Raw genomic sequence first — 18,787 nt, forward strand, 5'->3', positions numbered from 1 at the left:
AGACGGGTTGAAGGATATATGCTTGTTAGGTTAAGCTTATAAAATGTCATGTTTGAAGTAATGTACTTTATATTCAATAGAAGCTAATGGTTTTTATTTTAGACAGATAAACAAAGGGTTGTTACCTTGAATTCGGACAGTGTGGCCATGAGGTCGTCCAGCTCCCTAGTGGCTGTGGAAGGGGGAGGTAACTGCTGTTGTGAGACCGCGATGTTGTTTTGGTTGTAGCGTTGTACATTGCTGACTTGGTGTACATTATTCATGGCGTTTGTTTGGGCCGTCTGTTGGTCGGGGGTGTATTCATAGTTATCATTATCACCAGGCTCGGGGCTACAGGGTATAACAACAAATTAATGTCATACATAAGGATATAGCTTCATACAGTCTAGTTTTCTAATTTCTCATACAAATAACTTCCATCTGCATGTATTAAAATTCATTTTACAATTTTCTATATTATGTTAAAGTATGTTAACTTATTCACCCCTGAATACACATTTGAACCCTTCCATTTCAGAGGCTGGAATAGTTCATTACAAATTTTTATGGGTGAATGAGTTAAAGATCTTCTCAGTGGCCAATAGAAGGATATGTTCAGATGATTTTCTCATTAGCCAAATTAAATGGCAGTTTCGCAAGTTTTGGAAATCTGTTGGAACACATTTTGTCTTGGCATTTACAGTCGATACAATGAAATAGCCAGAAAATTGTCAATGACATGGTGACTGAAAGTGTATGAGAGACGGTTTCTGATTGGCTGATAAAATCTAATTGTATGGTAATCATTTAGATCTTATGAACATGACTACTTATCCAACACCAATATGATGATTAAAATTTCAATCAGATTGGCTTGAAATTGCTAATATTCACAAGTGTTTTATTTATGACAAAGCTGTTATTATTTGATATACCTACTCCTTGTAACTATTGACCATATCAGAAAATGCTGTTACATATACTATACCTACCCCCTATAATTGTTGGCCCTCTCAGGCAGTGCACTTTCTAATTGGTCCAGAAGATTATCCACAGTGTTCCTGTTTTCGTTACGGTTAGGTTTGGGAGCTACAGGAGGAGGGGGTCTAGCCTTGCCTCCTCCATTAACCCCTCCTCCTCCATTTACTTCTATCCCTCCTCCACCACCTCCTCCTCCTCCGTTAACAATATGTTGATTCGCTGAAAATAATTGACACAATATTACATTTTTGAAAGGACAATTACTTAAAGCTTGCATTTAATTAAGCATTATTCTCAATATCATTCGGGGTTATGAAGTCATAGACAAAAGACGGAAGGACATTCTTTATTATCCTTAAATATACCACCATCTTATAGTGGATATCTTTCAGAGAATTTGGCTTGATTTTCTGCTTATTTTGTCATAAACCTTTGTAACCTTGTAACAGTACTGTTGTCCTTTAAATGTCCTTTATAGACTGGTGTCCTGTCTATAAAGAGGTCAATTATATAATATACTACATAAAATGTAAAACATAATAAATACAAGAATTGATTCCTGTTTGGGTACAGTTCTGAGCTCAGGTTAATCCAAGGTTCAAGGTCCAAGGCTCCAATTAAATATCCAAACAAAAGCAGTGCATCTAATTAATCACAAACCGTTTAACATCCTATAAATACACTTACAGACATTGCGTTTGTCCACTTCAGCCATAAACTGGGCCGAATTGAGGTCCTGTAGGAGCTGGTCTAGCTCGGACAGGTTATTGGTCAATGTCGACATCTGTTTGGGTGCAGGAGGGGAAGCAGGGGATTTGTCGAAATAAGGGTCTGAACTTCGGGAGGTTCCGGAGCTTGGTGTTCTATCTCGAATCACAGTCACACTCTGCCCTTCGTACAACGGCTGTAAGTAAAAGTATAGTCATTACCTTTTATGTCAAAATATACAAATGGTAATTTACCTTTATCAATTGTCTTCTGAACAGGAAGGCTATACTAAACATACAGTGAACCACTTACAACAAATTCATGGTTATATATAACGTAGTATTTTTCATTCACATGGTAAGTTTCCTGTAAGTTGTTTGTAAGATTTGAATAACAGACTATGCTTACAACACAGTAATTCCCTCGGTGTCCACAGGTTCATTAAAACCAGTGTTTGTTTCAGAAATATGCCATTCAATTGATGCCATTTTGAAGGAAAGAGCTGCATACTCAGTGTATTTTGTTTCCTATGATGTCAATGTGGTTAAGGACATGCCAAGCTTTGGAGGAAGAGGAAAGCCAGAGTGCCTAGAGAAAACCCACCTGTTATTACCAGTACATTACAACTATCTGACCATTTGGCAACCACTGCTGATCAATTACAGACAGACTACAGATCCTACATTAATCATTATCATTATCATTCTACATAAAAATAGTCCTAATTCCCGTACTGCTTATAGGTTACAGATTAGACAAGAATTATAAGTGTCATATTCTCACACAACCATGGATTAGACATGGTCTAGACATCACACACATTTTATCAGAAGGACGGTCGGTGACAATGATCTTAAGTTAACTACCACCTACAATGTTGTATATCAATCAGAACTGAGATATTCCTGGGTTATAGAATAGACTGTTCCCTGGTTACAGATATATACCTGGGTTGTAGAATAGACTGTACCCTGGTTACAGATATATTCCTGGGTTGTAGAATACTGTTCCCTGGTTACAGATATATTCCTGGGTTGTAGAATAGACTGTACCCTGGTTACAGATATATTCCTGGGTTGTAGAATACTGTTCCCTGGTTACAGATATATTCCTGGGTTGTAGAATAGACTGTTCCCTGGTTACAGATATATTCCTGGGTTGTAGAATAGACTGTACCCTGGTTACAGATATATTCCTGGGTTGTAGAATACTGTTCCCTGGTTACAGATATATTCCTGGGTTGTAGAATAGACTGTACCCTGGTTACAGATATATTCCTGGGTTGTAGAATAGACTGTACCCTGGTTACAGATATATTCCTGGATTGTAGAATAGACTGTACCCTGGTTACAGATATATTCCTGGGTTGTAGAATACTGTTCCCTGGTTACAGATATATACCTGGGTTGTAGAATAGACTGTACCCTGGTTACAGATATATTCCTGGGTTGTAGAATACTGTTCCCTGGTTACAGATATATTCCTGGGTTGTAGAATAGACTGTACCCTGGTTACAGATATATTCCTGGGTTGTAGAATACTGTTCCCTGGTTACAGATATATTCCTGGGTTGTAGAATAGACTGTACCCTGGTTACAGATATATTCCTGGATTGTAGAATAGACTGTACCCTGGTTACAGATATATTCCTGGGTTGTAGAATACTGTTCCCTGGTTACAGATATATTCCTGGGTTGTAGAATAGACTGTACCCTGGTTACAGATATATTCCTGGGTTGTAGAATACTGTTCCCTGGTTACAGATATATTCCTGGGTTGTAGAATAGACTGTGCCCTGGTTATGGATTCCGTAAAGAGGACCGTTTATGTAAAACAGCTAGGAACTAACAGTATAACGTAGTTATCAGACACAACTGAGTGGCAAGGTCAACGGTAGAAATAATGTCGGAATTACCACTCACTGATAACCACAGCTATTTAATTGATTAGAAATATCTCAGATACAGAGTCAATAGGCATCACACCATTATTGTATTGATTCAAAATATTTGAGGTACTGAGTCAAAACTATCAAAATATTTGCGTGACATAAGCCAGAACAATATAAAGTCTTGGCTATAGGGTTACCCAAGCAGTAATGGTGTACACCAACAGTAAATCACCACTATAACACACGACAGTTGTGGGCAAATGTTCCTTTTATATTTATAGATTTCATAAAGTCAATAATTCCTTTCATTTCAGAACCCATATCATATTCAAATACTTCAGTTATTTAGTAATACTCTGTAGTTAAATACATATTTGTGGATTCTCTGAGTTATTTCTAAAGTAGTAAATAAAAGTGTCAATATTTATTTACAGTTTTGCTAAACTATGCTAAATCTTGGGAGCTGCGATGTCGAGCCGTTAAGGTGTTATGACATATCACCACAAGCCCTCTAGGTCGCATGTTCGAATCCCATGTGGGGGTTTAGGTTTAATTTGTTTAATGTCCTATTGGCAGCCAGGGTCATGTAGGGACGTGTCAGGTTTGATATTGGAGGAAAGGCAGAGTACCTGGAGAAAAACCACCAACCAGCGATCAGTACATGGCATCTGCCCCACATGGGATTCAAACTCGCGACCCAGAGGTGGAGAGGACCTGTTGTGAAATATCTAGACATCTTACCCACTAGGCCATGTGGGGCAGTTACAAGGTACTGACTTTAGGCCATTGGTTTTTCTCTGGGTACTAAGGCTTTCCTCCGTCTCCTAAATCTTGTATGTCCTTATATTTATTAAATGACCTTGGCTATAACCAGGACATTATCAAACAAACAAAGCTATTAATTCTATATTAGATAAGCACTCATATTTAATCATCTAATGATTGAAATGATTTTCAAATCCACCTTTATTTTTTAATTACAGGTATTATTTCTTTAGGAATCCTTTTAAATGTTAATGATGTACTTTTTGTGTGATGTAATCTGTGATTCAGATTATATACATACAAACTATATATACAGTATCCTAAACCATATCTCACTATCTCTAAAACCAGGCAAATTGCCATCCTTCGACAGGGAGAGAACCGTCTTATCAGTAAAAATACAACCTGCACTATTAGATAGAGAGACAAGTACCATATTTCTGTACCAAAGCAATCAGTTACTTTATCATGGAACAGGTACCAACGGAAAGTGAAATGGCCAATAAAGTAAGTATTACTGTGTCAGTCAGAAAAATACCACATTTCTTCTACTGAACCTGCCCTTTACTTGTTTGTATATAAACCAGTATTGCACGACTCTTGTTAAGCCAGCGGAAATAGATAGTAATGCAGATTTATAGGGCTAGGGTCAGGTGCCAGAAACTACCTGTTTATAACAGATTTAATACATATATAGACCATGCACTCATACACTACAAAATAATCTGTATTGCTGCAGTCAAACTCGATATTGATTAAGAGACCATTGAACTATTTCAGACAAATCAAACCCGCCTTAGAGACCACCTGACAATAAATATAAAACAACCTGCCTTAGAGACCACCAGTCTATAAATACACAATAACCTGTCAAAGAGACCACCAATCTATAAATACACAATAACCTGTCAAAGAGACCACCAGTCTATAAATATACAATAACATGTCAAAGAGACCACCAGTCTATAAATATACAATAACATGTCAAAGAGACCACTTGTCCACAAGAACAATATCTTTAGGCCTGTGTCTTTAAGACGTTATGTTTGTAAGATGTTTGTCTATAAGACGTTTGTCTATAAGACTTTTATCTATATATAAGAACAGATCTATTTTGACTACTGTCTATTTGTAGTCATTAAATACATGATAAACCACCTGTTTATAGTCACCAATTACTCACAAACCTACTCCAATCTTCCTAGATTTAATGTTGTTATCTTTCTGCAGATTCCCTGACAGTTATCGTCAATCAGTACAGGGTATTTAGGTAAGCTCTCGGATGCCAACAATTTGACAGACAATGCAAACCCTAACATGTTTCTGTTCGTGTAGTGCTGTATGGTCTGGTAAAAAGGCCGCCTGTAGAAGTTGTAATAGCCTAGCAACTGTTAACAAGACAAACTTATAACTTTCCAAATCCTTTACCACTCAAAAAGGCTAAGATCACTAGACTCAAACAGTTATGGAAAGAGATAAAGCAAAGAACATTTCTTTATACAATAATTGTACAGAGGGTTTTAAATATAAACTTTCCTTAGAACTACAGCATATATATACAACTATACGATAAAATGGAATGATATTTCTGTCTAAGAAAGTGTCTCAAGATTTCCTGATTCATACTAAAGTGAATAAATAATTAGGAATAAAATATATGTTTTGACAACATAATAAAGTGGAGTGTTATATAATGTAAATTATATGACATTTGTACTAATTAAAATTGCAATGGTTAACTTCCTAATTTATAAGAAAGTAAATAATTATAAATAAAATATGTTTTGACAACATAAGAATGCTAAGTATTATATTTATGATTGTTGATTGAATGATATTCTAAGAAATCTTATTAAGATTGCAATGGTTACATTTCCTGATTTATAGGAAAGTAAATAAATAACCATGACTACACTGTAAAATGTTTTTTACAACAGAAAAATATCAAGTGTTATATGGTTGTGAATTGAATAATATTCTAAGAAATCTGATTAATCTTTTAGAAACATAAATAGAACATGTTTTGAAAACATGAGAAAGGGGATTGTTGTTTGTAATTGAGCTATAATAGGCCTTATCCTGACAGGATATCCTGAACACAGATTTACACATGTACAGTGAGAAACTTATCAGGGATGTGCATGATGGATGTGGTGTACTGCACATGATTGGAATGTCGTATTGTCACGTGGAATGTAGGAGGAATGCGGCCAACACTGGACCAATTGTATGTCCACCTGTATTTCCTTAGTAGTCAGACATTCTGGTCATACCGAGCGATCGGGATCTACCAGAGATATCCAAGGGATTGAGATATATATACCACAATGCTATTGTCTATACCTAACTCAAACAAACAACTTTTAATATTTCTCGCTTTTCCACATGCAAATACACAGCTAGCTCCCCAAAAATATTCAATTATTACATGTGGGTTTTATAAGCTACAAGATATTATCAACAATATATAACATTACAAAATTACACCTCGCTTCTATAAGTAGATAAATTTTCAAAAACACAGGTAACGATCACAAAACTACACTTTATATGACTTTTAAACAGGTTTTCCTCTAGTACTCTGGTTTTCTTCCACATTAAATCATATGCACATATCCAACCAACAATAGTAATGACTTGATACCCAATTGTGGTAAATTGAAAGTTACAAGTCTATGTGATTCAATAATATCCTGTAATTCAATTTTTTGTCAAACTGACAGATTGCCATGCCAAGTCAACTCACCTCATCAAACTGGCGGGGAGGGGGTATACTGTCGAGGACCTCCTGGGGTGGGGGCGGAGGGAGCGGGGGTGGGGTTTCGCTGCGATTCCCTCCCCCTGAATGATGACTACTCTGGCTTTGATAACTGTGCTGCCTCTGAACCTGTTGTTGTTGTTGTTCGTACCCAGGCGAGTACTGAACTTGGCGATTATCGTATCCTGGCGATTGTTGCACTTGTTGGCGATTATCGTAACCTAGTGAATGTTGCACCTGGCGATTATCATACCCAGGTGACTGTGGAATTTGCCGATTATCATATCCTGGTGAATGTGGTACCTGTCTACTATTGTACCCCGGCGACTGTGGCACGTGCCGATTATCATACGAGTTATTTACTGGAATCTGTTGTTGATCATACGACAAGTCGTGATGGTTCTGTTGTTCGTTGCTGTACTGACGTTGTGGCTGATGGTTCTGTTGTTGGTACTGTTGGCGCTGGTCTGGCTGTGGAGACTGCGGATTAGGGGCAGATTGATGTTGGTACTGGTTTATCTGGGCAGTCGTTGACTGGAGGTCGGCTAGTAAGGCATCTATAACGACAGAAAAACAGCAACATATAAACAACAGTATAGTAATAACAGAAAAACATGAACATATAAACAATGGTACAGCAATGACAGAAAAATACGAACATATAAACAACGGTATATTAACAACAGAAAAATACGAATATATAAACAACGGTATTGTAACAACAGAAAAATACGAACATATAAACAACGGTATAGTAACAACAGAAAAACAGGAACATCAAAACAACGGTACAGCAATGACAGAAAAATACGAACATATAAACAACGGTATAGTAACAACAGAAAAACAGGAACATATAAACAACTGTACAGCAATGGCAGAAAAATACGAACATATAAACAACCGTATAGTAACAACAGAAAAATACGAACATATAAACAACGGTATTGTAACAACAGAAAAATACGAACATATAAACAACCGTATTGTAACAACAGAAAAACATGAACATATAAACAATGGTACAGCAATGACAGAAAAATACGAACATATAAACAACGGTATAGTAACAACAGAAAAATACGAACATATAAACAACGGTATAGTAACAACAGAAAAATACGAACATATAAACAACGGTATTGTAACAACAGAAAAATACAAACATATAAACAACGGTATTGTAACAACAGAAAAATACGAACATATAAACAACTGTACAGCAATGGCAGAAAAATACGAACATATAAACAACCGTATAGTAACAACAGAAAAACAGGAACATAGAAACAACGGTACAGCAATGACAGAAAAACAGGAACATAGAAACAACAGTACAGCAATGACAGAAAAATACGAACAAATAAACAACGGTATAGTAACAACAGAAAAATACGAACATATAAACAACGGTATTGTAACAACAGAAAAATACGAACATATAAACAACGGTATTGTAACAACAGAAAAATTCGAACATATAAACAACAGTAAAAAGATCATTAGGTAATATGTAAAATATAAACTTTATTTATTTTACATCGATTACGAAACAAGTTATATAACTTATGTAAATCACTCTCGATGGCCCGGATGTAAGCGCGCGAGGGATCTTAGTGTGGGAGGAAACCGGAGTGCCCGGGGAAAACCCACGTGATCGGGCAGGTGACCCCTAACCTTTTCACGTCTGTGCCGGGGATCGAACCCCGGCCGGCTAGGTGAAAGGCGAGTGGATTAACCACTACGCCACCCGATCACCCAATAATATGTACTTGTAAAAGATTTCAATTGATTTGTCCTATTGACAGCCACGGTCATTTTAGGAGGTTCAAAAAGGTGGAAGAAAGCTGAACCATTGACCAGCGGTCAGTATGTACTATATACACAAGTGGGATATTGATATGATACCAAAAGGTGGAGGGCTAATGGCAATATGTCAGAACACCTCAACCAGTCAGCCACCACGACCCACGAAGATCAGTAAGCCAGTGACAGGTCAATACACATCCATCATTTTTGAGATAACCAACAAATTTCGCAGGACGTAAAATATCTACATCCTATTGACAGAACCTATAAACACTAACAGTTACATAATCAGTCTGTAACAAGCCACTAACAGATATATGGCTTCCTGTAGGTTTTGTCACAATCTTAAGTAATTGATTCCACATGTTTCTGAATATACAAAGATCCCCCCATAGACCAGATCTTACAGAACATAGTACTGTCACAGTAAGGGACGAAGGGGGCAAGGACATGAGCTCAAACATTAATTAATATTTTAGTGTAAATTTCTGGTTTTGAAATATATATATAAAAAAAAATAGGTTTTTAAAATATGTGTAACCCGAGCCACAACAAAATTCTCGGCTAGCTAGAACTTTTCTTTTGCTCAATCAGTTAGACTAAGTACCAGTAAGTCAGAAGTCCAAGCACCACAGGTACACAAAACCAAGATTAATATCCTGTAAGAATGTCTGACTGATAGAAGAACATACAGCTAGAGAGATAAACAATTGGTTTTGCTAACCTAGGCTCATTTGCTCTTTTAGGCTCATTACGTATAAAGTATTGTGTTAAACTAATACACAGCTGATTATATATAGATCAATTGGAGTGAGCTAATTATATATATATATATAATTAATTAATGTCTCTACTCAAATCTAAGTATGTCAAATTGGATTTAGCAGGCTTGCTCCTTCATCAGACTAGCATAGATTAATAAATTGCAAGGATAGTTTTAAAACATGTGTCTTAAAATACATTTTTCAGATCAGATGTTGTCATTGATTTCTGCAAGTGACAATTAGATTGACAATTAACATATATGATAGAATATATATATTACAATTTTTATGTCCTAATATAAAATTGATTAAAATCCTCTATTTATTAATGTTCAGAATTAAAGTGCTGTATCACTTCAACTTTAATCAATACTATAATATAACTAATACGTCAATATGTAGTGTTACTTCAAGTTCGCATTCATATGACATTAATTAATATCCAAATCGTGTTAATCAATATCCAAATTACGTTAATTAATATCCAAATCACATTAATTAACATCCAAATCACGTTAATTAATATCCAAATCTACAGATTTGTTCCTGGTCATTTAATCCATGGCGTTTTCTGAGTAAACATCACTAATACAACAGTCAGATCATTAGCTATAATCCCTAGTATCAATACAGTATACATACACCACAGAGTTTGTGTACATGTAACATAAGAAACTGCCCTGTGCCGATATGATCGTCAGCAAAACATCAGCTCCACCACATCGGCTGAATAAAAAAATATCCAACATTTTCACACAGAAATGAAAAAAAATAAAATACTCAATTTCTTCCTTCCTGGGTAACTTTGGAGATTTCTTGACAAACTTGAGCATTTTATCGGATGAGGAGGAGACAGTGGCTGATTCAGTAAGTTGTATATAGTATACACTGTGGTGTGACTCCAAACCTAATATATACTGCAGTCAGTGGTCCTGGGGGCCTCAGCTATCTACATGTTCAAAAGCCCCCTCTCTCCTACATGTAGCTAGGTATCTATATATAAACTCTGCTCTCTCTCCATCCACATATACACAGCTCTTAATCATCATCTCTCAATACTCTTGTTTATGTTATTACTAGGGGCCTGTGAAACAATTGAAATTTTCATAATTGTGGTTTGTATTTCCTTAAATACTCGGATAATTGGCCTGGTAGTGATGTGTATCATTATGTTTATCAGATGTCTCCCTATCCTCTGAATCTCTAAATTATATTGATAACTTCACAACAATATATTACTCACGACAATAACAGAACCATGAATTTGTATAGGATAAACACTGATATATCCTCATTGAGGGAGATAGGGCAAACAGTTAGATAAAGAAGGGAGCAGGCAACACAGGAAGGGCAAGTGGGGAGAGGGCGACACAGCGAGGGAAAGTGGGGAGAAGGCGACACAGCGAGGGAAAGAAGGGAGCAGGCAACACAGGAAGGGAAAGTGAGGAGAGGGCGACACAGCAAGGGAAAGTGGAGAGAGAGTGACACAGCGAGGGAAAGTGGGGAGAGGGCGACACAGCGAGGGAAAGAAGGAAGCAGGCAACACAGGAAGGGAAAGTGGGGAGAGGGTGACACAGCGAGGAAAAGTGGGGAAAGGGCGACACAGCTAGGTAAAGTGGGGATAGGGCGACACAGCGAGGAAAAGTGGGGAAAGGGCGACACAGCGAGGGAAGGTGGAGAGAGGGCGACACAGCGAGGGAAAGAAGGGAGCAGGCAACACAGGAAGGGAAAGTGGGAAGAGGGCAACACAGTGAGGGAAAGTGGGGAGAGGGCGAAACAGCAAGGGAAAGAAGGGAGCAGGCAACACAGGAAGGGAAAGTGGGGAGAGGGCGACACAGCGAGGGAAAGAAGGGAGCAGGCAACACAGGAAAGGAAAGCGGGGAAAGAGCGACACAGCGAGGGAAAGAAGGGAGCAGGCAACACAGGAAGGGAAAGTGGGGAGAGGGCGACACAGCGAGGAAAAGTGGGGAAAGGGCGACACAGCGAGGGAAGGTGGGGAGAGGGCGACACAGCAAGGGAAAGAAGGGAGCAGGCAACACAGGAAGGGAAAGTGGGGAGAGGGCAACGCATTGAGGGATAGAGAGGGAAGAAAGAAAAAGTAAACAGGAGGGAAGAGGGAAAAGGGGCGAGAGGAAGAGAATTGTTGAGGATGAAGAAAGGAAGAAATGTAGAAGGTAGAAGAAGAATGCAAAGAAGAAGGAAGAGAAAAGGATAGAGTGGGAAAGGGGATAAGTAGGACAGGTGGAAAAAGTTAGAGGGCAGAGGAAGAGAATGAATGAAAGAAGGGGAGATAATAGAGAGATGGGTAAAGGGATGGGTAGAGAAGGGAGGGAGCATTATGATAAGGGTAGGTTATTTTTCTCCTTTTAAAACACATAAATAGACAGGTTACCTTGTATATCAATGTTCAGTATTGTCCATCATTGTTCCAATACATTCACAATACATAAAGCATCAATTTTCAAAACAGTTACCCGAAAAATTCATCATTTTAGCAGCATATTTGTGGTGAATAGATAATTTCTTTGTGTGAAAACTAACACCCTATACTGTTTCAAAGAAAATATGTGGCAGAATTAATTAAAGATACTTGATCTCAGATTGTCAACCCTTCATAGTTATATCAAATGACACTGAGGTCTTTAACCTCTTCATCTGGGTGTTAGCTAACTAAACCTAAACAAAATACTGCCAGATTTAAATCATCTGATTAAACTGAAAGGTAGCTCTTTGTCATATGATACACATTCTACACAACATGTAACTTCGGTCTGAAGGGGCTACAAGTGGTTACCTGACATTCTACCACTCGCTCTCAACCTCTGGCTCACATGATCAAGGCCAATATAGGACAAGCTTGGCAGGAACCAGTCTTAGGTTGATGGTTTTTTCTCCAGGAACTCTGGTCTTCCTATGGCCTACATTCAAGAATCCTTTAGACTTTTGAAAAGTAGATTTCAAATGTAGTTTTTCCACACGTCATCTTGTCAACAAGATTTGCTAAAGAAATGCTGAACAATTGCTGAAGCTAGACAGTAAGTGATTTTGTTTATAAATTGTTAGGTAAATATTAGTAAAGTCAAGGGAAGTAAAGGAATATCTAAAACTCTTAATACTGAAAGATGTCCGTACCAGAAGTACTTTTAGACAACAGTCATCTGAACATCTTTGGGAGACTACTACACAAAGTGAAGTCACAACAATTCTAAAAGGTATTACACAATATTGGGAGGATTGCAACAGCAACTTTACAGACTTTACTGCAGTTAATGTTGTTAAGTGGTGTCCATTCTAACAGGAAAATAACAGGAAGTGTCCCATTATACTTCCGCTGTGCTACATAGCTCTGTACAGGTCAGCGATAAATTACCTAACTACATACTAGGGCTGTCAGAGGGACCTAGTCTTGTAATGAAACAATGGCTGCATCAGGCAAAATTTGGAGCATATTATCCAATTAACTTTTTCATAGGTAACAGTAGTAAATAAGCCAGTCACGACTACTCCAAGTTGCTTTCTAGTAGCTATTGATGCACTTTTCTGAAAAAGAGTTATCTCCCTTTAAACATGCTGCTCTAATTGGGTCTCATTATATTAATCACGGTACAGCGGTGTATGATATAATATAGTGATGCAGTGTACAGACTAAACAGGAAACAGAATTAATGTAGAAAACGAAGGACCTAATAGGGTTCAGAGAAGTGGGTAGAATGTGAGGACAGGCTGAGATTGTTGTTTCTCTGGCCTATCTTTAACACACAAGTTAGGATTTCCACACACAAGAAACTGTTCATTTACATCTAACTTGAGTGCTACATGTACTTCTATATATGAAAATTATAGTCACACAAGAAAAATTAGCATTAATGTTTATATCTCATCTATTTTGTTACCATCTCAATGCAATTAATAGCTTGATTTTATCAACTCTTGTTGGTCTTGCAGAATCAAAATTCATCCCTTTGATGACAGTTTCACCATGAACATTTTCTTCAAGTTATACAGATGAATATTTTTAGTACTGAATCAATGTATATACTTCAAGTTGATAACATGGTTTCCTGTATATGATGTTATACATTATATTCCTATATGTATTGAGCTATTTAGGAGGATATTACGACAGGTGGTTGTACTGTATATACAGGACAGACAGATGAGGAAGTAGAGTGCCAGGCTCCCTAACAAAATCTAATGTACCAGAAAGTGAGGAACAATCTGTGAACAGCTGACACTGTTTAGGAATATAACCTAGAGAATGAAAACTCAATACAAGTCAATAGAAACACTCTTCTTATTGGTTCAATTATAAGCTATACACTACCTTATAATTGGAATTCAAACAGTGATAGAAAATATCAGATTTTTTATGAATGAGATGAGTTTTTACAAAGCCAGGCTATGAACTACAAAGTGCCTGTGATGACTACTCACATACACACAGGAGTCCTTATATAGCAGTAACCTATAGCCCTGCTGTATATAACTAATATACTGCCTTTCCAACTCCACCAAACACAGGTACATTAACCCTGGGTCACAGCAATACTCACTAGATCATACCTGGCTTGGATCTTTATTCTGCCTCCTCCCTCACTTCACCATGTAACCACCCCCACCCCAATCACCATCCCCACAACCTTACCAACTAACACATCTTTACTCCATCAAATTACACAGCCGATTCCTTTTCAGATTTTTTTTTTTATCAAACACTTTGAACTATAAACATACAACTTCATCCTGACATCCACAACTACCTAACTGGGAAGGGAGGGATGGGATAGGATCATGTAACACTAAACAAAGTCCCCTACCCTCACCTACTCCCCACCCCCACCCCAATCACCATCCCCACCACCATCATCAAATTTCCATGCATGGGCACCAAACAATAAATATACTTTGTAAAGTTCATGGCGAATGAACGAAATTGATCGATTGATAGCTTCATAAATAGACATTTTTATTCCACATGTCATTGGTCTACTACCAGTGACCTACAGAGTTGTTTAAGGTGAGCAGGTTCTTTGACCTCTATAACAAATGTTGTTTACAAAATTAATACCAGACCCAGCTGTGGGTAGTCATCCCTTAAAGTGTCACAAAATACATTCTGTCAGACTGGCTATTAATACCAGTAAAACCTGACACCAAGGGAGGTAATCAAACCCGTCATACCTTAATCACCTAGTAAACTAGTCCAATTCATTCATTAAGGCCAGTCTATTATGATTTGAAGGAATGATAGTAGCTGTGAACATTGCCCTTTTTGTCCTGCCTGAGAATCCATCCTGTGGATAGCTACTCCTTACCTGGTAAATGGACTGTAAAAATATCCCTTTCATGCAGGATATCATTAATTTGTTTGAGTGAAAGCTTGTAACACCTGAATCCTATCAGGTAACTAAATAGTATCACTTTAATTTGGAGTGCGACATGCGATCGTTAGGAATTTTAGACCTGAATACTTGCTGATCTAGGGACTTTGTAAACATGAACAAGAAGTGAATGGGAGTGTAATCTAGTATTTACTGTTAGATAACCCCCCTGATGGTGAAATAAATGTTTAAGTTAAATCCCTCCTTAGACCTTCGGCCCTTACACATTAGTCACACTTCTCTTTATATCCCACACTTTTAACACCTATCACATAGATCACATACAAGTCTTCCTTTTTAACTTGTTTTAACTCAGACAAGAGTCTTTTCATGGTATGTTCTGCAAAACTTATGCAATTAACCTTTCCATGCATCCTTTCATGCTATTTTCTGCATGCTCACTGATGTAATTAACCTATGGTTTAATGATTAAGAATTTGAATCAAGACATCTTTAATATGTAGTCTATACATACAGGTCCATCCTTGGTAACCCAGTGTCAGCAATGTATCATTTACTGATTATGATATTAAATTTAGTGTATATATCGCCTGGGTTACTGATTCCCAATGATATCAAGAATCAGATGTTCTTAAGTCTCCATTGGCAACCTCTCTGACCACATTTGATATTCTATATGGTCTCCAGGCCCTGATTTTTTAAAACAAGAAGAGCTGACTTAAAAGCTTATGAAGTCACTTCATTATGTGATTCAAGTAAAACTTCTTTGATTACCGTAAGTCTGTTATTGACCTCAGTTTGTTTTGTCAGCACTTTAAAGAGAACTATCTAGATGTGTTCTGAGGTTTCCGAATGGAACCTTGATTGTCCAACAACACAGTAACACTGAGAAATCCCCAGCGGTTATATCCAACATCTATCTGGGATCAGAAACTGTACATCAATAGAGACAGTCCTGTCATCCTAGGGTTTGATGTTACATCAATGATAATCTAGACAAGAATACACCCAAGGGGAGTGTCTGTACTCTATCATGGTACTATACACTACATAACCCATACAATATACCCATGTCACCATAGCTAGCTGGTTTCTAATCAATTTGAGAAACATCACCATCTCATCAGAATACCTCAGGTCTAATAATTACATATTGATATATAATAAAGTACTCATCTTTTCTAGCCAATAGCTATATAGGGAACCACAAAAGTAAAAGAAACATGAACTCATCTTTTCTAGCCAATAGCTATATAGGGAACCACAAAAGTAAAAGAAACATGAACATCAATTTCTGGGCTGCCAATTATGTTCCATGAAATAATTCTGTTCTGAGTCTATCTGATCAACATGAAACCAGTACACAGAACAAAACTTGCAACCAAAATATCTCCAAATATCATTAATTAATTTTCATCACTTTAAGAGATTTCAAGAGTATAACATGTTATCTGTGAATCTGAGTTTAAACCTTTGATATAAATCTGTTACAAGTGCTCCAAGTCAACCCCACTTCATTCAAAGTAAACTTAGCGAACACACATCAGAAAATGTATCATACAGGTATAGGCAGCTATAGAAGAGAAAGTAAATGAAAACTTGAATTATCAGACAGATAGTTACTATGAATCTGAACCCAACTACCAATATGACAATTGCAAGGTTCTCTATAACAAAAGGCACCCAGTCTGAGTCAGGACATCTTATTCGAGGGTATTATATGTGATGGGTGAGATACCCAGGATGAGTCAAGACGACATCTTTATCAGGGGTATATGTGATGGGTGAGGTACCCAGTCTGAGTCAGGACATCTTTTTCGACGGTATTATATGTAATGGGTGAGGTACCCAGGCTGAGTCAAGACGACATCTTTATCAGGGGTATATGTGATGGCAGTCAGGTACCCCAGGTCATTAAGCAGAACAAATTTTGTATCATGCCTTTCATTCAAAAGTGTCCTTACAACATACCGATAACAAGTTCTGAGACCTAGATTCTAACAGGAACTGGCAACATCCCCGCATCCTCGATATTCCGTGGGTTACTATCACTGTTGTTCTGTTTTTAGTACCCCCTGAAATATTGAAGATGTCCACTCTTCATATCCCTAATCCCAACTATAACATCACCCTTTGCCATCCTCAATATTTCAGGGGTTACTATTACTGTATATTGTTAGTAACCCCTGTAATAATGAGGATGTCCTATTCTCACATCCCTCGAGCCATCCCTAATCCCCAAAACATTTCTTCATGACCATTATTTATAACAGTGATATAGTAATACACAGTATGCCTAAGTACAACACAATGTAAATGATGACAAGTCTTGGTATATAGGTGACACTTAAAGTCACCAAAATGTTAGGGTCATCATGTACATATATTAATACCTCAATACTAACATAGAAAAATGATTTATGTAAATACATGTCGACTTATATAAGTAAACAATTGTGCCGTGCTTAAAACATTAGTTAAGGAGACTTCCTTAAAATTTGTAATGTTTTCCAATGAAGACTTTTTTTAAGTTAAGGAATTCCAGTTCAGGAATGTTCATAAAACTGGGCCCTGAAATGGTGATCGACTTATGTACTCATGTAAATGATGTTAAAATATGTCAATTATACATGGAAATATTCCTTTTACAAACTTGAATTCAAACAACAACTTACATGTGATCCTGACATACAACAATCCACACTCCCGATAACCCTATGACACACACAGGTATAACAACACACAGTTGTGTACTACCGAACTAACTCTGATACAGAGGCTGGCACGCTATAAATAGAACACGGAAAACATCTCTGCTTTATGAATCATCATATCACAGATGTACGAAAACCTCCAAATAATGACAGTATGAGTTGTGTGTGAGCCATGGTTCAGCTCCACTCCTAATTAACCGACTGTTGTCGGCACACAGATAAATAAATCTCAGGTATTATGTACTTGGAGTAGATCCTTGTTAGTACATTGACGATCTGAAGGTGTCATCAGTACATCGTTAACATCAACTGCTAATTATCAGACGATTCCATCAACATCACACAGCCTTTGGAATAGTACCTGCTTCACCACTGCATGATTGTTAAACAGAACTAAACTTGTGGTGTCTTTTCTTTTCATCCTCAAAAATCTTTTTCATCTTTGTCCTTGATAACACCTCAATTTTGGCCTTGTGTACAGTGTTTGCCCATGTGTGGAAGGTCCTAAATTGTAGTTTTTGCTCCGGTTTAGTACTTGAAAAAGGAAGTGGGACAACTGTTTTGTTAATTGTTATCATTGGTAGTGTGCTTCAATGGAATAGCACACAAATATACCATAGTCTCCCAAAATGTACATGCACTAATTGAATCATGTTGCACAGGGAAGCCCATCATTCAAAGCATTACTTGTAATGTGATAGAATATTAAGCAATTTTAAACCGAACGAAACCAAACCCTGTGGCAACAAAAGTGCTGCCCTTGACAAGTTTAGTTGATTTTATGGTTTTCATGTTCAGAAGAGTTCTCAGTCTATAAAAGCATTTTTTCTATAGAGACAGAATCATACCACACTTTGGTTCAGAGGAAGAAACAAACCATTCTGTAGCACAGAATTACCCAGGTACATACTTTGTAAATAAAATCTCAGAAACTTAATACATCTTGAATCAAAGCTGACTGTCAATCAATTTAAGTCCTCACTTTGCCAGTATAATGCTGGAGATGAGAATCAGAGAAAATGTACACAGCGACTGTTTTTACCTGTTTCTGATGTAGACTTATTCTATGTCTGATA

At 37.3% G+C, this 18,787-nt stretch overlaps 1 protein-coding gene across 3 annotated transcripts in view; it reads right to left on the minus strand.

Moving 5' to 3' along the window:
- LOC138332293 (leupaxin-like) overlaps positions 1-18,787 on the minus strand; it is a 68,188-nt gene that overhangs the window by 6,638 nt on the left and 42,763 nt on the right. For all 3 annotated transcript variants that reach the window (XM_069280325.1, XM_069280326.1, XM_069280324.1), the window contains exons 2-5: positions 7,071-7,639; positions 1,648-1,864; positions 972-1,179; positions 126-330 (exon numbers count right to left, since the gene is read on the minus strand). In XM_069280325.1, the coding sequence (XP_069136426.1) occupies positions 126-330; positions 972-1,179; positions 1,648-1,864; positions 7,071-7,639 (1,199 nt within the window). The remainder of the gene's footprint in view (positions 1-125; positions 331-971; positions 1,180-1,647; positions 1,865-7,070; positions 7,640-18,787) is intronic.

The sequence above is a fragment of the Argopecten irradians genome, chromosome 9 (genome assembly GCF_041381155.1).
Source record: "Argopecten irradians isolate NY chromosome 9, Ai_NY, whole genome shotgun sequence".
NCBI lineage: Eukaryota > Metazoa > Mollusca > Bivalvia > Pectinida > Pectinidae > Argopecten > Argopecten irradians.